General features: G+C 40.3%; 1 protein-coding gene across 1 annotated transcript; it reads left to right on the forward strand.

Annotated features, from left to right (window-relative positions):
• The first annotated feature begins 187 nt into the window (after positions 1 to 187).
• Positions 188 to 21,033, forward strand: si:ch211-39i22.1 (predicted GPI-anchored protein 58). The gene is made up of 11 exons (XM_040149504.1): positions 188 to 461; positions 6,756 to 6,871; positions 7,572 to 7,887; positions 8,530 to 8,636; positions 8,810 to 8,954; positions 9,791 to 9,823; positions 13,497 to 13,523; positions 14,143 to 14,163; positions 16,263 to 16,379; positions 17,624 to 17,683; positions 17,791 to 21,033. Exons 1-11 carry the CDS (start codon positions 398 to 400, stop codon positions 17,817 to 17,819), a joined length of 1,035 nt encoding a protein of 344 aa, XP_040005438.1. The 5' UTR covers positions 188 to 397; the 3' UTR covers positions 17,820 to 21,033.
• Positions 21,034 to 21,127: the final 94 nt, after the last annotated feature.

Below are 21,127 nucleotides of genomic sequence, written 5' to 3' on the forward strand. Positions count from 1 at the left end.
TAACGTCGGCAGGGCATTGGCAAAACCACTACTGATTAGTGGGGAAATGACTGGCTTCACAACACCATACCCAGCCCTGCTGCCTGCCTGCCTGCCTGCCTGCCTGCCTGTATTTGGGAGTAGAGACCCGCCCACCTTAATAAAGACTGGACCTTCTCTCTTCCAATTCAGACAAAAGGAGAGGGGGACAGATCCGCGGCGGCGCAAACTGAGCCGAGCATCTAAGCACCTTGGAGACGCCACGGGTTTGATCCGACGCGCAGGAACGCACCGGCACACCGACACACACGCCCTCCAAACGCACCTGAAGCCTCCAAGCCGGTTAATTGTCCTGTTTGAAGGCCGTGGAAAGGGAGACTGAGCGCCGGTTCATTTGCAGCCAGAACACCGTGTTCCCATGATGTCATACCTGTGGATTCTGCTATTAGGAAGCCTGCTGGCTACAAGCGCCAAGGCAGAAGGTAATCAGAAAATCAGAATCAGAAAATGGTTTCTCTGCAAATAACTCTTTGTGTTCTTTGCATGCACATCACATCTATCTATCTGTGTTGTGTGTTGGTCATCTTCATCTCAGTCTCCATTTCTCCTTTCTCTTCAGTTTTATATTCCTCTGGCTCTCCCCTAGCCCATCTTTCTCTCATCTCTCATTCTGTCGTTTCTCTCTTCATCCTCTGCCGGTCCTCCTCATTACTCATCCATCTGTGTGTGTGTGTGTGTGTGTGTGTGTGTCTGTGTGCGCGTGTGCGTGCAATTGCCAGTCTCTTTTGCCAGTCTGCCTGCCTCCCTGTTGGCACGTCAGTTCAATTCACCTTTAGCTGTATTCTGTATGTGTTAAACTGTTCTGTCTGAATTGAAAAAAAAAAGAGAAAACATTGTTCATCTTCACTGTGATATTTCATGGCTGTACAGCCCGGATATTATCAGTGAAATAGGTGTGCCATGTAATGTGGAGATATCTTTTTTGGACATGAGTTTTGGCTCACAGGGTGGGGTGGACCCATTGTCCTTACATAATTAATTCTCTTTCTCTTTTTCTCTTCATCCCTCTTTTCTCCTCAATTTTCACCTCAGTTTATCGACTGTTACTTTTGAAATCTTCCATCTTAATTTGGCCTCTCTATATCCGTCATTCTTAATTTTTTTGCTCCCTCCTCTTCCTCTTCCTTCGTCTTCAGCTGGCCCATGGGCCCCTGCCCTACCCCGCGGCACGTTCAGTGATCTCAAATTGTTCAAACGTGCCATTAAACTGAGTCAAAGAGACACACACAGACACTTGGACAAATTAGGGGAAAGTAGGGGAGATGGTGGAAGAAGATAAAAGAGAAATGCTGTAGCCATTTGAGAGGGAGATGGTGGAAGAAGATAAAAGAGAAATGCTGTTGCCATTTGAGAGGGAGAACAGTGAGATATACAAGGAAGAAACAAGTGATAGAGATAGCCAGAGTAACAGCAGGCCTCTTCATCATTATGCAAACAGAGATTCAGTTGAACGTTGGTGCGTTTGGTAGGGATCTGCCATAATCTCACTCTACCGGTTCACTTTTTATTGGAACCACCCTCACACATACACACCCCGTCACACGCACACACGCACACATAGACAGGTTCCTTTTCTTTTTCCCTCTCTTTCCCATACACACTTTTTTTCGAATTGCTGAACCGTAACCTTACTGTAAACCCATTGGATGTTGGTTGAGGTACAGGAAATCTCAGTGGGTGTGTTTGCGCGCGCGCGCGTGTGTGTACACCAGTTCTTTCAAGCAGTTCATACTAAAGAAGATAAGGGTGCTAGGTCAGCTGCATATGTGCACATCATGCACGGTGTGTGTGTGTGAGTTACAGAAGTAAAGCATAGGGAGTGTCCCAGTAACTAGATCCAGCTCCAGCTGTAGACAACACCCAACAACACAACTAGTTTCAGCGCCTTCCTCTCCCGCAGGGCCCTCAGCATCTGTGTGTGAGTGAGTGAGTGAGTGAGAGAGAGTGTGTGGGTGGGTGTGGGTTATAACTTTAATGCACAGAAGATGTGGGAGTATGAGAGTGCTTCATTAATGTGAGTTTGTACGTAAGTTATAGAACATGTGTGTGTCTTATAGGAAGATAAAAGCAAAAAGAGCTGTGTGATGTGTGCCAGGTGTGTGTGTACAATATGTGTGTGCAGACTTGTCTGTGTTTACACTTTCAACTACCAACACACAAATCACTCTTTTGGTGGATAATTGACACACACAGACACACCAACACACACACACACACACACACACACACACACACACACACACACACACACACACACACACTCTCTCCCACGCATTGTCTCTCTGCTCCTATGGGGGTAGATTTAAGGTGTGCATGATTGGGTTAAACACAGCACTTTCTGTCCCACAAACACACAATGGAACCATGCCTGACAGAACAATGTGTTGGGGAGGTGTTGTTTTAGACCTGACACACATGCACAGACAGTTTCTGGTGTACTATTACTGGGCAAGGCTTGGCTATTGCTTATACACACATGCATGTACACGCATTATTACTCATTCAACCACACACAACAGGTGATCTCACAGAATCTCACGGCCAGGAACCAGAAGAATCAGATGTCCAAAAAAAGTTCCTCTCCCTTCGGCAACGATAACATTCCTCAGACTCCGATTGATGTAACGTGGACTGTGCTGTACTGTGCATTACACACCTAAAAGGGCAGCAAAGTTACCTATTTGCCCTTCTGTAAATTTCCCAAACGAAGGGTGAATGTGACGGAAATGTATAAAATTTCACTTTTGTATTATCATGTTTACCAAGAAGTGATATCAGGTGCCAAGGGAAATAGTTCCATCACGTCACCTTTTGGATATCAAAACAGCAGCACCAGCATCAAGCACCATTCCAGCCCTAAAACCTCCATGATGCGTGTGAAAGATGATATACTTTACATAACACTTTAAGTGCAGTCTTCGTTCTGTATTGGCTTTTGTCATAGTAGCTCACCAACATGATATAGCTTGCTGAGAGTGGTTGCTCATTTATCACAAAATATAAATTGTTAATAAGAAGCACAAATTCTCCGTTCTATTTTACAGTACTGTCCCATATAAATCATTTACTATGTATGGGTCTTTCCTTTGAATCACAATTGGTCCCACATCTCCCATGGACCCTGATTTTATCTTTGTCCAGAACAATTTTTGTGTTTTTTAAAAGGCATTTTTTTCAAAGCATACTGATGCATGCAGAGAACCCACTTTGGCAAAGCCGATGCAGATATTTCTTGAGTTTTCCAAGCGATGAAACAATCTCATTTGCTGGAACATAAAGAACAGGGAAATGATTATGATGGTATCTTATAAGGGGTTTTTTCAATGTTTCAGCAGAAAATTGTTTTCAATCACAGAAACATTTTCCTGTAAGTGATTAAAGCTACACTCTTGTCATCTGCATTACATTCAATTGGGGGAGAACATCATGCAGAACTTTTAAATGAAGTGTCACTTTGGCACCATGCGTTTTGGTATAGTTCCCATTACACAACAAAGATGTTTCTTGTTTGTTGCCAACCGCTCTTCACTTCAAGGTACAGATAATTCAGAAAGGACCATTAAGCTCAATAAGTAAAACTTTGAATTTTTCCATTTCTTGCTGAGAGTTAGTTTAGAAGATTGATTTTGTTACCTTTGAATAGAGCCAGGCTAACTGTTTACCCCCGTTCTTCCAATCTTTGTGCTAGGCTAAGATAACTGGCTGCCGACTGTTACGTCATGTTTGCTGTACATACATGAGAGTGGTACCAGTCTTCTCATCTAATTCTCGACGAAATAAGCATATTTCCAAAAATGCCAAACTATTCCTTTAATAGAATAGTAACTTCTCAGGACTTGCTCTTTACTTGTCTTTTAGGTCCAGTCACAAATTGTTCTCTCTGTCAGATGATTCAATAAATATTAAAGACCGGAAGACGTCTGTTTATCAATATATCAAATCACTTGACTAGTTTTTAAAAGAACACAGTGTAACTAACAGAATTATGGTTTCCCACATGTGTAAACTGGTCTGACCCAAGAGTTTTCCTCTGGGGACCTATTTCCAGTTTAACACTGCACATGCTGAAAAGTCCCATACAATTGCGTGCAGCCCTGTCAGAGACACACAGATGACTCATCAGCCTCAAGGGAGAGCAGTGGCAGAGAAACAGAGGGAGTAAAGAGTTTAAGAGATAGAAAGAGAGAGGGAAGACGGGAGAGCAACTTAAAGACAAAAAGAAAGGAAGGGGAGGAGGGAGAGAGGTTTGGATGTACAACCATTTGTTTCAGTGCTGCACTAACACAAAACAGGACACCACTTACTTAGAATGTGAGAGCCAAAGTGAACCTCTGCATGCTCATGAACTTTACATGTGTGAGAACATGTGGTTTTTTTGTGCGTTTGGACTGAAAGTTAAGGTATTTTATACATTTGTATGCATGCATATGTGGACGTGCATGCAGGTGTGCGTGTTGGTTTATGGGGAGGGGGGTATAGGAGTGTGTTTGTAGCAGAGGTTGTTAGAGTAGGAAGTGGCAAATTGACAGATGGGAACAGAATGTTCTATAGAGTTATATGAGGGGCAGTCTCTCTCTCTCTCTCACACACACACACACAGACACACACAAACACACACACACTCACATGTTGACCTTGGTCACTTTTGGGAATATTACATAGACTTGCAATCATTTCCTGGATACTTACTTTAACCCCAATCATAACCACTACTTGCCTAACTCTAACCCTAACCTTAACCAACGACCCAAAAATCTGCTTTTTCCAATTTGCGGACACGGCTTTTGTCCCCAATTGGACAAACCCTCCCCAATTAACTGGTCTTTAGTCCCCAGTGTCGCATATGATTGTGACACACACACACACACACGCACACAGACACACACAGACAGAGACACTGGCATGTAAGCACAGTGCCATGAAAAAACGTGCCCACTTACTTCCATATATACTGGAAGTGAAAACATAAGTATAAATTCAAACACACAAATCACACACAACAGAAATCCTGGTCTGACAAATCAACAAAAAGATGTCAGCAGGAGCTTAATGGTCACTTTTGCACAGTTTGTAGTTTAATTTTTATGTTTTATCAGATGTTTTCAGCACACTGGTGAGACAAATCTAGTGGCATCAAACTAATTTCCACCTCATTACCTTGAATGGTTTGCTACAGTTCATCTGTGATGAAGACAGTGATTTCCAAGTAGGTCATGTAGATAGTGAATCCATGTAGTCACATCCAGTTGTGTTCCTTAAGCTCTGAACGCTGTCTGAATTTGAAATAAATCACTTAGGGCACTCATTAATGTTTATCTTGGATGCTAAGATGGTGCAGTGACATACACTGGAAAAACAGGGAGCGAGAGAAACAAAGAGCGCTTGCTTTTTGTCGCTGTGTTGGTCACCATACATCTGTCCATCTGCGTGTGTGAAGAGGAGAACCAGGGTGTCACCAGTACTGCTAACCTATAGAGTATTTATGGGGTGGTGGAAATACATGAGATGTGTTCATGCCAACATCCCTCAAGGCTTCACTGACTGATAGGATCTCACTTGGCAAATGTAGCGATCCTTCATTGGAAATACGCTTGGCAATGAAAAACTGCTAAAAAAGATGATGCATTATTTTATGTGAGCATACTAAAGAAGACAGTTATGGTACTGATCACCAAAGTCCTGATAACTCTCATTACTTTCTGCTATGTTATTTATTTCCATTTCCAGTGTGAGCAGCTATTTTGGAACCTGTCCTGCCTCCCTGTGCATTTCTCTCCCACTTCTTCAAGCTATCTTATTACAGTTTTGCCAGCTTGAAGGACAGCCTCACTCATACCATAATTTGTAGACGGCTATATCTCTTAGTTAATGGTTGGTACTAATATTTGGAAAAAAAGGCACTGCCCCAGTGAACCAGCATCAGGTTGCTGCTGAAATCAGCAGAGCAAAGGACGATCAAGTCAGAGCACAGTTTGCTGTTTCAGCTTCTCACATTCAACGGGGGAATGTCACAGCACTGGCTCAAACACACACACACACCGTGCCCATCTCACACACAGAATGACAAAGACATGCTCTTTGCATTTTCTCATTAGTACAGAGTTGCAATGCCAGTGCTGAGGTCGAGACTTCATATGATGTTGAGGCAGGTCAGACATGATCAATGTGTCTGTCATCCAGTTGTGGCTGGAGCGTTAACAGGCACCAATTTGCCCAAGGTTTGGCTGTGTGTGTGTGTGTGTGTGTGTGTGTGTGTGTGCGTGTGTGCGTGTGTGCGCGGTCATGTTAGAGAATGTGTTGAATGCACAGCATCTTGACAACCATTTAGACAGATGATTTTAATGATTTTAAACGACAACAGAAAATTAAGGTATTCAGTTTTTAATAACCAATGCCTGCACTAATCACTACCAGTCTTTAGGTATTATTGGGATGTTGTGAGGTTGCGGGCCGTCAAACACAGGAGGAACTCCCTTTGAGACACTGAGATGGATTTTGGGTTGCCATGGCTGCCTCCTTTCTTCTCTTCAAAAATAAAACAATAGTTGCAGGGGCTTCTGCCAGTTGTGTAATGTGTCCTGAAGCACCAGGGTTTCAGGACAGCCCTTTATTTTTTCCCAACTTTTTGAAATTGATATGTCCCAGTAGTGCTTCACTAGATCTGTGCTCTTTTTTCATTATTCTGTTACTTCCTTCCTTCACACATCTCTGTGTAGATGATCTAGCCCCAACAGAGGAGGCAGCAGCTCCTGAGACCATAGCCCCTGATGCAGCAGTGCCAGAGGTCAATGGAGAACCTGATGCTGAGGAGGAAACTGACCTTACAGCAGAGGTGAGGAGAGGGAATATTTGTGTGGTTTGGGGCTTACTGTGTGAAAATAAATTATTTAACAACCTATCTAGAAAAAGGATAATGTAAGGGTGAGGAATGTAGAGGTGAAAATAGTTAGTAGGTTATTTTCAACGGTTGGGATACAGTGACATTGTAAACTCTGTTGTCTTTAGCCCTAGTCCTCACTTCAAACTCTTGTCTAGCCAGGAGTGCTGCTAGAGGGTTTGGACCATCTGAAAACAGCTTAACAGCAGCTCTACAGAGTGAATACATATCTATAAACCCCGGCAGCTCCCAGAACCCCAGCCCATCTTTGAGCCACCTGAATAATTCAGTGTGTCTCTAAGAGTGCTTCTGAGCGTAGCCAGACTGTCATCTAGTCAAGTTCACTGAGGTCTGGTGAAAATCTAATTCTAAATCCTCAGGCAGCCATTTGATTAGCTGAGAAGTATCAGTTGGCTGAAAAATATGTGCCTGATGTTAGTTCTTGGTTGGATATAGAAGGTTTTATGTAGCATAAGTTTACTGGCTTGAAATGTAATGGCAGCTCTGTGTCTCTGTCCATTCCTGACCAGTTTTTCTTAAAACCCTAAAGCACCTGAAAGCCGACTCAGCTGTAGAAGTTTGGAGATGTGTTTTCCTGGACAATATTACTATAAGAACATTATTTCAAGAGATGTAAATCTTGTGCCAAATACAGGAAATACCACCAACACTGAGTGCACCTGAGCCTGAAGCTGAAGCCCAAGAACCAGTGACTCCTGCAGGTGGAGATGCAGAACCAGCCTTTCCTGCAGATGATGGCTTAGAACCAGCGACTCCTGCAGACAGCGACGCAGAACCAGTGACTCCTGCAGACGATGGCGTAGAACCAGCAAGTCCTGCAGACAATGATTCAGAGGCAGCGATTCCTGCAGACGATGACGCAGAAACAGCAACTGTTGCAGCCGAGGATGCAGGACCAGTATCTCCTACAGCAGGAGATGCAGAGGTTGAGGCAGCTGCAACAACACAAGGTTATCAATAGGAGTTTAAATATGCATATTGAAAATGATCACTTTTTCCTGTTTTACATTACCTCTACACAGTTCTTTGCTCCCAAAATGATTCTTTATTCACTGTTGCTCTGCAACGTTGTGATGAATCACATCTTCTCTTTTAGTGAAGCCTCAGCGTATAACAAAATCATTTGGGAGCAAAGGCCAGTTTGCAGATTCTACTTTCTGCCATGATAACCACTGCTTTTTCTCCACTTTAATCATACACTCTAGTACTAGCAGGGACAATTTTATTTACACTGAGAAGCAACAGTGATAATAGCGTTAAGAACAAATGCATGTCTGTCTAATCTTTTGATTCAGCATGAGCTTAAATTAGAGGTCTCATCCTAAAACACAAGTTTTATAAGTAAGGCCTCCTTGTAAGTTCTGCATTTGTTCGTTGAAATCCCCTTTCTAGGAGTTACCTACTCCTTCCATTCACCTTATTAATGTGGGAAGGTGTGGCAAAATACTTTTTGAACATCTCTGGTTTTCTTGCGTTAATCAGGTGCAGTAAAACAAAGCATAACAGCTCATGCTATCACACTCTTGGTAAATGGATGATAAAAAAAACAAATCAATCATCTAATACTCTCTATTTTGTTTCTCCTGCACCAGAGCCAGCAGTTGATCCAGAGGTTAATGATCCAGAGGATGAGCTACCAACAGCTAATGTAGAGGAGGAACCTACTGCAAGCATTGATACAACACCCGCTCAGGGGGAGGTCAGTAGCAGTTTTGAGAAAGTCTTGTACAAAAAAAGAAGTCTAACAAACATCTACACTCCAAATAGAAATACATATAATAACTGACATGAAATGTAGAACACAGATATTATACAGGAGCTTCTATGCTACATTACTTCATGTTCATATAGTATATATTACATATTTAATAGAGTGGACCTGATGACGAGGCCACACCAGAGACAGATCCAGCTGTAGAAGATAATCAGGAAGAACCAACTGATCCAGCTGCTGATGCAAAACAGACAGATTCAGTTGTTGTGGAAAATGTAGTACCAGAGGCCCGCGACCCTACAGGTAAGAATGTACATGTGTGTGTGCATAATATGCAAACTCTCGTACATGCCCTCGTGAATTCAGGCAACAAATGCTGGTTTCACTCATGTGGCTTTGTTCCCAATGCCAGTGATTCAGCTGCCATTGATGACTGCACACACTTGCATGCCTGTTTCAGTGTTTTGTTTTGTTATTCTGGGGTTTTTTCTTAACTAACCTGCAACAGATCAGGGCCCTGACACTGTGTGTAAGAATCGATGAATGCTAAGACATTTTTGACAGAGTATATTACTTGTGGGTGCGTATACCAGTGCCTGCTTATCAGGTACACTTAGCTAAAGCTAATGCAGTCTAATACAGCAGTCTTGCAAAAAATCCTATCTTCATGAAGGCTATAATGTTCACTTGTCTTAGAGAAGTGTTGATTCAACTGTGGAGGATGTAGTTTGTGGTGCTGTTGAATTGCATTGAATTATACTGACAGGGGCTTCTATTATTTTGTCCACCCCATTTATGTCAGTGAGGGTAGGCTAAATAACATAAACACCTTTATGTGTAATACAATACAGTTCTAGCAACTGAGCGTATGTCCAGGGTTATAAGCACACAAATCTTTAGAAGAGTTGTAGAGAAAGATGAGCTCATCTCTTTAGCATGTGTGTCCTGGGGAAACTGTACAGACTTGTTCGAAAACTACATTTCTGCTTTTGTTATTGTATTAAAGATGAAAAATGACAGATTAGTGTTCCACAGCCGTAGTACTGTTGATAATGGGGTCTCCAGCCTTCTCCATTTTACAAAGTGGATTTTATATGTTTGCATTCAACCATGTTTCTGTTCTTTGTCTTTGTAAACAGTTAAAGGGGACACTGCAGCTGAAGTGAATGCAGGTACCTTTTTTTTTTACTCTTTTTTTTAAATTTAATTCTTCTCTCCTCTGTTATTTGAACAATTTCCAAATTCCTAAAGCAAAATATACTGTATAAGCCCTGTATAAACCTCCACCTTTCTGGAGCCAAGTCTTGCTTCAGCTAAACAAACTACTAAGGCACACCACAAATAATTGCTTATAAGTTTGACTCAGAAGTTCTTTTCATCATACAAAAGCACTTTAGGACACCATAATTAAAACCAGTTTATTTCAGTAACCACAGTAACAATGAATCCACAAAGAAGCTGAACCGCTGAATTCATTCTTAGAAAAGTAAATTCCTACACAGCAGAATTTTAAAACACTGCAGAAATGCTAACAGAATAGGCTCTGAGTGGGAAATAGCTTGAAATTCACTGAACAGCATTACTTGAAGTGTGTGGAAAGGGAACTTTTCAAGCTCCACTCTGCATGGACTGTGTTTGAAGTAAACTGACCTCTGCCTTCTGTTGTGCATTCCCCTCAAACTCTGAATCTGTTGCAACACTACCTGTCCCCGAGCAACTATCTGAAAGTAAAAAGATTTGAAGAATGTCCTTTTACAATGTTTGTGTTTTTTCCTCCTCCCGAACAAGGCCAACTGAAATGTATCACTTATTATGGGATTTCAAAAGATATTGGATCTCCACTGTGTCTTGATTTGACCCCAGGACTATCCATCAAATTATCGTTGTCATAATTTTTGTTATCATGCATTTAAAGAAAAAATGTACATGTCCTGCTTCCATGAGTTATCATGTACTATTTTCATGCAACTCCCTATTTTCTGAACAAATTAATGGCAAACAGATGTGCTTCTCTGTCTGAACATACAAATCATTAAGGAAGATAATGGGGTTGGATTTTGGTCCATACAATTTTACCTCCCTAAACTGTGTCTAGTATGGTTTGAGTAAGGAAAACTCATTGTGATTTTATCACAATTGAAATGTCCCCCTCTATTCGTTTAATCTCATCTGTAATTTCATTCTCTTCTCCATTCTCTCCCTTCTCTCAAACTTGAATTCTTGATCTTTCCTTTCTGACCTTATGCTGATAGCATTTCAGCATTTCTTGTCTCAAGTAATGCTGTTGTTTGTCTTCTCGAGAATAGTAACTTTATGTTTGGCTGGCAGTTAGCTTCTCACTTAATAGTGCTCACAACTAAGAAAGTGGGGTGCTGTTGAGTGTTCAGGAAATGGTTGCTATGGAGGGTTTCTTTCATGTGATAACTGGCAGGGGAACATTCTCTCACGGTGGTGACAAGAGGAAAAGAGTTGAGAAATGGAGATGAGGATAAGGAAAGGAGGTGTGGAGAAAAGCCACTCAGAGGAGAAGATGACACAGAGGGGGGAATACAAGCTAAGCAGAGGTGTAAGCAGAGAGATAAGAGCAAAAGCAAAGGGAAATGGTAAAGAGACGAAAGTGTTAATGGAGGTTAAGGGAAAGGCCAGGGATGAATACAAGAAGAAAGGCTGGACAGTATATAGAAATGAACACAGGAGAATCTGAGTATCGGTGCATAACTTGGCTCAAAATATTGTTTCATGACTTACTCATCACGCACTCATCTGTGAAAAACTTTATAATGTGAGCACAATACTTATTACGATTTACCGTCAGTATAGGTCACTGAATAATTATGCCTATGAGGCTCTATCTGCCTTAAATGAATTCACTGATCCTACCTCGCCCTGCCCACCCTGAAGCTGCTTTTTACACTGAGTCACACATGTTGTATAAGTCACTTGGGTTTTCCCCCCAGTTAATATAGAGCCAGCGTAAGGTATTGTTCCTGACAGATAATATCCTTTAATCTAAGTCAACACTAGTTCACAGGATCCCCATCACACCCTTTCATAGTGCTTAACGAGGACACATCTGCAGGGCATTGACTAGGGACCATGAGGGGGTGAACTGGGGAATGCATCTAGGATGGTTGATGTTATCATTAAATTAAACATGGAAAGGTGTAGTATAGTGTGTTAGAGAGACGTCATTTTTTTGGCGAACATCTGGAAGATATTCCTCTTGGGTGGGACAGTGAAAATATAATTTCCTTAATAAGGATTAATGTGAGCTGTAACTTGGAAGTCGCTCTGACAGGGGAGCCTGCAGTGGACAGCCAAGCACATTCAGGAAACAGCCACAGTTTAGAAACCGGCGGCTAGTAACCACTAATAACAATCACTGTTGATTTTATTATTGTACCCGGTAACTAAAAATGTCTTAAGTATATAGAGATAACCAAAAGAACCTTTGGGTACACAGTTAGCAATACAAACAGGCAGTGGTGAAAGGGATAGTTCAGTTTTGGTGGAAGTGTACTGTTTCCTAGTCACCACAATCTCATGGATGCCTTTTTTATCGCTCTGTATGCTGTTTGAAACTATGTGGTATGGTGAGATTAGCCTTGTTTATCACAGTGTATAGCGAGTGTCTAGGGTTTTCTACTTTGTGCTTGTTAGCCTAAACTAGCATTTTCTTTTCACCAGATGTTTTTTTACAAATACATTCAAAATCCTAACAGTTATGCTTGGTTACGTACACGTATAAACAGGAAGTTGAGGCGATATTTGATATGATGCAATTTCTTTGTAAATGCTGAAATTGGTGACTTTACGAATATTTAAATTACAACATGTGACTTAGTTAGTCCACCAAACGTTTGACAAGTTGTATTTCCTCGTCTCATTCGAGCAACACAGCTAAATCAACCTGTAGATATTTGTGCACAGGGCTAAGGCAGGCTTATCTCCTCATTCAGCATTTTCCACCTTCATACAAAGAAGGTATTTATAAGTTTCTCCTGCAGTATTCATAGCCGTTTCTGTTGAAACTGGCATCAGGTCTTATTACTTAGAACATTAACACTGCATTATGAACAATGGCATCAAATCCTGAGGCAGGTCAGATATTTTATTGCACTTGACAACTGAAAGACTGTGCCTTGTAAACTGTGTTTTGAAACATTCTTCTGTTAGATCTCTATACTGTGAGAATGCCATTCTAATTTAATGAGCTTTGTTCCCATGACAAGAGACTGAATTTACTTTGTACCTCCTGGGTTAAGAAAGTTTAATCACTAGCCACATGGCAGTTTAACAGTAATGCAGGAACAAGAGATTTTCCCGAAGCAGCTTCTGTCAGCGTTCACACTTGATTCCCCATCTGAAAGCTGATTCATCTATGTTGGTATAATCATTATAATCTAGTGAAAGGCGCTCTTCTTAAGTGCTCTGTCATTAGCCACTTTGACAAGTTGAAGCGGGTAGAGGGCAGCCATGATGTCACAAGCCTATACAGACAGGCAGAAGAAGATAACAGGGTTGTTTGCATATGGATCGAATCAAAGATCAGAGACAGACACACAGAGGGTGTTCCTCTCTATCAGATATTTTATCTCTCTGATGCTATAAAAGCACCTGTATGAGAGCACAGAAGGGACACTTCAGGCAGAATTATGTGTGTTTGTTTCCAGACCAGTTAGGACAGAAACTCTAGACCTCTTAATGCCTCTGAGGTATAAACTACCACAAAAAGATAATCTTTTTCCTTGCTTCTTCTTCTCTGCAATCTTTGTCACAGTGCTTTATATACAGAAACACATTTGTATTTTTTAACCACTTCTCCCTCTTTCTTTCTCTCTTTAGCACATGTCGCTGTCGACACAGGAGATGGTAAGGCCTTTTTTGTGTAAATGGTAAAAAAAAGTGCGTACAACAAAATAATTGCATCACGCCATCTTCGTTCCAAATCGCACAAATCCGAAGCAGATACAGAAGTAGCTTTGCAGCCACAGCACTGATAGTAGAGCTTATGTAGCTCTGAAAACTGGTGAAACCTACAGGATATTGCTGGCATGCCTTTGACAATAAAAACAGGATACAAGACTCAGGAATAAATGCCTCTCCACTATTGTTTTAGTTCAAACAATGTTCAAAACTGGCCTTCTTTAAGTGTTTTTTACAGTTAATTCTCTAGTGTACTCACGCTACATCTGTTGGATGTGTTACATCTGCAGCTCTTCCACACTGGAAGTAACTTCTGTTCCTGATTGTCAAACTGCAAATAAGATACAATAGAATGACAGGTGCATGTTTTTGTCTGTTTAAATAAACGGTTCCCTGTTCCACCTTTAGTGTGTAACTCCTTTGTTTTCCATATGTGAATCACTTGTGTTTACCATGATCATTCCAAAGATAATTAAGCATTTACCATAATGATGACTTAAAGCAGTTTGTAAACGGTGCAATTTCATGTTGCTAATTGTATGTGTTTGCTCTCTGTCCTAAACAGCAGAAAAACCTCAGGCCCAAGGTGAGTTATCATTCTTTTTCTTTTTTGTTTTGAACACATCTAACCACTCACCAACCCACGCACCCCAAACAAACCTGCTGTATAAGCATTCCCCTATTGTCTTATGTTATGCAAAGAGCCCTAGGCAGGTGTGTTGTTTCTGCATGACCTTTTTTCAGACTTTTTTCTTTCAACTTCAGTTAGTAACTTTGCATAATGTCATGAATGACAAGTTCAGGCAAGGGAGGCAAATGGTGATGTTTGTACCTTTAAGTGACAGAAATTAATTAAGCGGGTAAAAGTTTTAAGTCACCAGTGCTGAAATTTGTGATGGTTATTGTTTTTTAAAACCTAAAATTGTGTATTATAGGAAAGGTTAGTAGGGCTTGGATATATGAAAATTTTTAGTTCTATGATAGTCAGCGCACCTCTTTCCAGTGTTAACTGTCATCACTGCATCTGTTTAATTATTAATGGAACCGTTTGTATAGTTCATCATATTGTGTGATAACAGGAAATCAAATTGAAAGTGTAACTTTTTCAAAAACCATTGCAAAAAAATTGTATTTTGTGAGTAATCATATCTCATGATACAGTTATAGTGACATAAATAACTGATAAATCTTGATATATTGACAAGATCTATTGTAGCTACCAAGTGTTTCTTTGAACTCTGACTTTAGCCACATAGCATCCAGTGATTTGATAGGGGTTGTGGCTACTGACCACATCATTCCCATAGTTTCCTATAGATATCTGTTTCCATAGTGCATCCTGTCTTTCAGTTTATCTCTCTATGTATGTACACTTTGTGTGTGTGTGTGTGTGTGTGTGTGTGTGTGTGTGTGTGTGTGCGCATGCGCGTATGTCTTCATGCAGCCTCTTCACACCACACAAACCGGTGTTTCAGTGTTGTGTGTTCTACATTTGTGCACATGCATGTTCATACGTGTCTGTGTCTGCACCCATCTTTACTTCCGTTTACTGACTCACCACATTCTTCTGTTTAATTCCACTTAATTTCACCGATTCATAATTTCCTTTAAATTCATCTTGAGTCACGCGAGTTCTCTGACTGATGCCACTCCCTTGTTTTTCTCACCTTTACTTTGTTTACCACTGGATTTACTTTTCATTCTTTCATCTTCAGCTGCTGACTCACCCATTACACTCCAGGACATCCGTTATCCTCTCCACCTCCCTCTCTATTGTCACTTCGGCATATCCTGCTATTATTACTTGTGTTGACTGAAGCCACTGCAGGAAAACAATGAGGAAAAAAAGTTTAGAGTATCTAATCAATTATATGAGAGTGTTTTTAGAGTTGCACAAAAACGGTGTTTGTTCTTCTTCATAATCTAGTCTGTACTCTTATATTCTACCTCCCTCATTCAGAGTAAATTCATAAGGCTCTAGCACCATAATATAGCGATTAAATAAAAAGGTTGGCTGGGTGGTGAGGTTACCTGGCAATGTACCTACATCACACCTTGAATATTGTAGGAGTAATGTAGAGTAGTTTTATGGTATTTGTTCTAGTACTTTTGCTTGCAATGGAGTATTTGTAATGCTTTTTAAATAATCTTATCAATAATGTGAGGATCATCTGGGCATTGTTGGTTGCCTGCATTTGTTTTTTGTGTCTTTAATAGACTATGAAAGGTATTTGCTGTATGCTATGACACAGCCTGAAACTAGTCAGAACCCTGTTGCCATAGTAACTGGGTTACAGGTGCAGACAGATTTACGCTGTCACTGTGAATGCTTTCTTTTAGTGGTCTAAATTATAGGATAAACCACTGAAAAGGGATCAGAAAATGTTGGAACAAGATGATGCATCTCTCTCTGTCTCACTCTCACACACACACAAACACACACACACACACACACACACACACACACACACACACACACACACATTATTTCAACTGCAAAATGTCACCCCGTGGTGACACTGAACATTGCAATCTCCGTACGCTGAAAAAGACTCAGCACAGTGCAGTCACATCTGTATCATAAAACATGGTATTCTCCTATGATATTGCCAAAGGTGACTACGCATTTGCAGCTCGGATGCACTGGTTTCAATTATCTTTTTTTTGTTTCTATCTTTCCTGCAGAGGCCAGCTCGGGCTCTTTAGCAGGCATCCTGTGTGCAGTTGCTGTGGCTGCTGTGGGAGCAGTCACTGGATACTTCACCTATCAGAAGAAGAAACTCTGCTTCAAAAACAGACAGGGTAATTATCCTGCTAAGTACCTAACGAACCAAAGAAAAATCAAACCAACACAATACCAAACTGCTGTACACAGGGCTTAATATTTGACTAGACTACGCAGAACTTACACTGAAATTGACTTAGAACCTAGTTTCTTAAACAGCGAACTACAAGCCAAGATTTTGTTGTTTCATTGCCATTTGGTGCCCACAACTTGAGCCTAGCGTCATTTACTCAAGTTACGTCAACCCACATCACAACTTCAGATCCTTTAAGAGGCAGTCGTGCAGGAGATTGCTGTATATGGTTAACTTGGATCAAAGAAGAATCGTAGCCTTTAATTCAGGTACCAGCCACTCTAACACATTCCTTTAGCCAGGCTCAAGTGTGAGATGGGTGGTGTGTGTGTGTGTGTGTGTGTGTGTGTGTGTGTCTTTAAGTCTAAATAGCACACGTTTTGGAGGTCAGCAATCCTTCTTTGAGACATAGCAGACTCAGCTCTATCCCTTAGAAACTGTTGTAAGTTACAGTCAACTCACACACACCCGGCATGGCAATACTGCCACTTCAGCATAGTTTTCATTTACAGTCAACATGAACAACATGGCATTCAGCTTTTCAGTGATACAGGGCAAATGTCAGATTCAGCGCAAGGATTATAATTTGAGTATTTATATTAATAGCTAGTATTTATCAGTGTTCTAAATTTGAATAAACATCACTTTTAGAATTTCATTTATCTTATTCCTCCATGGTTTTCTGGTAGAGCTCAGTCTGTATAATGAAAATACATTATACTCCCTCAGATTAAAGCTGAAGAGTGAGGATTGTTATTGGTAATGTCATCAGCATCTACAGCCCGGAGCTGCTCCACTGACAATAAATGGGAAGTCCTGACTGCACAGATATGAATTGATTTGCACGTCTACACCGGGAAAAATGAAACAAATTTTCATGTCGGTGATAATAAGCAATTAGAGCCTTGAAATATTAACATCCACAGAAACTCCCCCTGGGTGCTCTCACTGTCATTTTTGATTTGTGGTCGGTGGAGCTCTACAGTTTCACAATTATAGAAGAGGGATAAATCCCTCTTCGTCCAAAATACCAGAGGGGACACCATAAAGTAATCAATGCTAATGAATAGGAAAAGGAGTTAATAAGCTAAATGCTTGAGAATTTCAAATTGACATGTGATGCCTTGTCTGCTTCATTTTGTCTGTCTGGGTTTTTGCAATTAACTGACTTTCATTCTCTGTGATTAGAAGCGGATCCAGAAGCTGCACGCAAAGCTGATGCAGCAGAGGCTCAGTCAGATCCCCAGGGTATGACTCAGACAAAAACATATATAAAACACACATAAAATACATTACAACGATTACTTTTAAATGCTTTGACCTTTGCAGTGTATAATTTTTTTTCCTTTTTGCAGTCCTTAGCACCCTGCTGAACTCCTCCTAGACCAGCAATGATCACATGACTGTCTGGACCAACTACAGACAAGAAAAGTGGCAATCTCACTGTTAGGCTCTATCCTCTGTAGAGCTAAATTACTGTGAGGCCCCAGAGTTGGGCTGTGTGTGTTTCTGTCTGATTGATTTTGTGTGTGTGTGTGTGTGTGTGTGTGTGTGTGTGTGTGTGTGTGTGTGTGTGTGTGTGTGTGTGTGTGTGTGTGTGTGCATAATATTTGTGTTCATCCTTCTGTGTATGCATATATGTGGGGGGAGAGGAGTTAGATAAGAAAAAGCAAGTAAATATCCTGTATGTGATCTTTAGGAGTTTTATGATTGTTACAACATAGGAATTTATTGAAATGATTGGTCAAATTTTCTACTTTAAACCAAATCCAAAAAACTTTTCTTTTCTTTTCAGAGGGGCCATTAAAGAGATGAAATCTCAAATTAAGTATGACCATGAGATGGCTAACATATAGAACTAGCTTTTTTATTGTTATTTGTATGGCCACCATCTAGTTCTAGTAATTCAGTGTGATTATTAACCAGTGACAAATTTTGATGTTGTAGACATTTAACTTTGTACTGACATTTTACGAGTGGAATTTTTATTATCCTAATTCTGTCATTGTATGAGCCATCCGTATGATTTAGAAAATCCACTAGCAACCAGTCACTTAAGTAAAACATATATTTTACATTTTCAGTACAATCATCTGCAGTACAAATGCAGGATAGACGGATAACAGGGGGCTTCATTAACTACCACTGCATTTTCCTGGATTCTGGCGAGGATTAATAGTACACGATTAAAATCCTGGGATTCTGGGGATGTTCTTAAATGGTCCGATCTCTGTTTAGAGGGCCACTGATGTCACTGTATGCGTGTGTGTGTCTGTGTGTGTGCTTTTTGATTGGTGAAGGGGCTTAGTTTTAAATCATGTAGGGTCACTACCACTTCTCCTCAGTTAGTTCAGTAAATTAAATGGAGATGAGTGAAATTTCCAATTAAACACTCAAAAGTCCAAAAGAAATAAAATCTACATACAAATTGATTCAAAACATATACATTTATTTATCAATATTTTCCCCAAAAGGTTGTAATTTTCAAATGTACTGAGGAGGGGTGAAGTGAAGTAAAACCCTGTTTGTGTCAATGGATGAATGTTCACCTGACATGAACAAATTCAAAAGAGGTCATGTAGTAATGTATTAGACATTGTTCTGATGTAGTATGTTTCAGTCTATTCGTGATGCAGTAATTTCTTCTTCTATAGTGCCTTTCACTGACACAGCCTGGCTTGACCAGTTTATAGACACACAGAAGAGAGCTGGAATATTAAAAGTGAAAACAGTCAAAACAGCAGATGAATCTATCAAAAAATATCTTAGAAAGAAAACTGAGGAATGTATTATTTTTATTAATTCATAAATGATCATCACGGTGGTTGAAAGCCTTTACTTTGAACTGCTCGTGCAAGGGGAACTGTTGCATAATTAAACATTATTGTAACAGCTGCTACATATCTGTTCAGTGGGCCAGTTTGTTGTTTTATCTCCAGTACTAATATTGCATCCCACACTGTTTGAACAGCCTCCGTTAATTTCAGCGGTAGAACTCACCTCACTGTGTGTCTCTTTATTTGAGCAAGCCAGTTGCTGTCACGGTGTTTTTGTATCATTCATATCCCCACATTACAAACACCACTCACCTGTGATTTTTATATGAATTTAACATTTAGCAGTGGTGCCTCAGAGCTGACACAAATAATCTGTAGTCCACTTGCTTGCTGTGGTATTTTGTGATTACTATTGGGAAATGCCGAAGCAGCGCAACTGCATTTTTAAAAAAAAAAAAAAAAAAAAAAGCCCAACAGTTTTTTGTTTTTTGTTTTTTTGTTTTTTTGTTCTTGTTTTTTTTGCCACTGTAGCACAAAAAATATTAACTTCTGAATGTCTTTTTGTTGCCTTGCAGTTTTGTACTTGTTCTGCTCCCTTTAAACATAGGGTTATAGAGGTTGCATAGTGCCGCAGTTCATGTAAAGTGTGTTACTTGTAAAGCACCATATAGCTGCAATACAGGACAGAGACTGTTGCTAACAGCCTAGCCTCAACCTGAGAAATATTAATAGTCTGTGATATCACATATCAATTAATTCTACTGTATGAACTGTGGAATAGACGCCGGGTCAAAGGTCTGTTTGAATTGCCTTCTTATAATGTAATCTGTGATAGACTGAGTTTCTCTTGACACACTGATAAAGCGGATAGTGTGTTTGAAATCTCTTACTACATCTGCCACATTGGCGTGTGGTGATAATGCACAAAATACCCACTAAATAATAGTACAACTTTTCAGAAATAGCCACTGATGCCTTCAGAAGAGAAGATCCTCCTCTTAATGCAGTTCTCGCCTCCTTTGTGCGCTCCAACGAGTGCAGTAGGAATCAGCAAAAGCAGTCTGCTGCCCTTCAGTGCGCAATCAAAAACCTTACTGCCACTTATTTGATGTCAAGGAGACTGAAACAACAATAAATCTCTTAAAAGCGAACAAGGACTGCCTGCGTTTTGAGGTTGCTCCACTCTACACTTACAGTAGACTCGAGCAGTCCGATTCCTTGTAAACACAAAAACTATTGGAGCATAGCATCCAAACCAGAATGTAAACCAAGGGAATCGTCAACTTATTGGGGCCCTGAAATACACCTCCCAGATAATGCTAGGGCATCAATCATGGCGCTGACCAGTCCTGCCTTACACCCACTCTTGAATATCCCAGAGAGAAAAACAGAGAACAATGTATAATCAGAGAGAAACGGTGAGACAAACAAAGACGTTTTGCAGGTGATTTTAATAACAATCTCTATGGGAGAAGCACTTTCCTATCCTGTATACATCTTGATTCATTAAACATATTTAGACAATTCATTTTTGATTTAGACTAGTGTAAGACTCTTCCTTTTTATTTAAATATTCTGTGTTTTTATTTTGTGTAGGAACTGTCTTCAATTTTGTCATCTGGCACTTGTGTTGTTCTTCTGGAATTGTGTAAATAATGTTTGAGGAGTCAATTAAACGTTTTCGTGGGAGTTGGTGTTTTATTCCCCTGCCAAATATCTTGTGTGAGTGTGTGTGTGTGTGTGTGCCTTTGTTTTTTATTTTTTATATTAATATCACATGTGAAATTACCTTATTTAACTCATTCAGCTTTGTCACAGTAGATAATCGGGTATACATTGTGCTTCACTGATATTAAAGAATGATATTTAAATACTGGTATTTTTAAAGTTAATATGTACCCTGTGTGTGTGTATG

The sequence above is a fragment of the Xiphias gladius genome, chromosome 16 (assembly GCF_016859285.1).
Source record: "Xiphias gladius isolate SHS-SW01 ecotype Sanya breed wild chromosome 16, ASM1685928v1, whole genome shotgun sequence".
Taxonomy (NCBI): Eukaryota; Metazoa; Chordata; class Actinopteri; order Istiophoriformes; family Xiphiidae; genus Xiphias; species Xiphias gladius.

Coding starts and splice junctions, on each gene's coding strand:
- si:ch211-39i22.1 (XM_040149504.1), top strand. CDS start 398: ATGATGTCATACCTGTGGATTCTGCTATTAGGAAGCCTGCTGGCTACA. Junction 7,888..8,529: donor GGCAGCTGCAACAACACAAG/GTTATCAATAGG, acceptor CTCCTGCACCAG/AGCCAGCAGTTGATCCAGAG. Junction 8,955..9,790: donor AGAGGCCCGCGACCCTACAG/GTAAGAATGTAC, acceptor CTTTGTAAACAG/TTAAAGGGGACACTGCAGCT.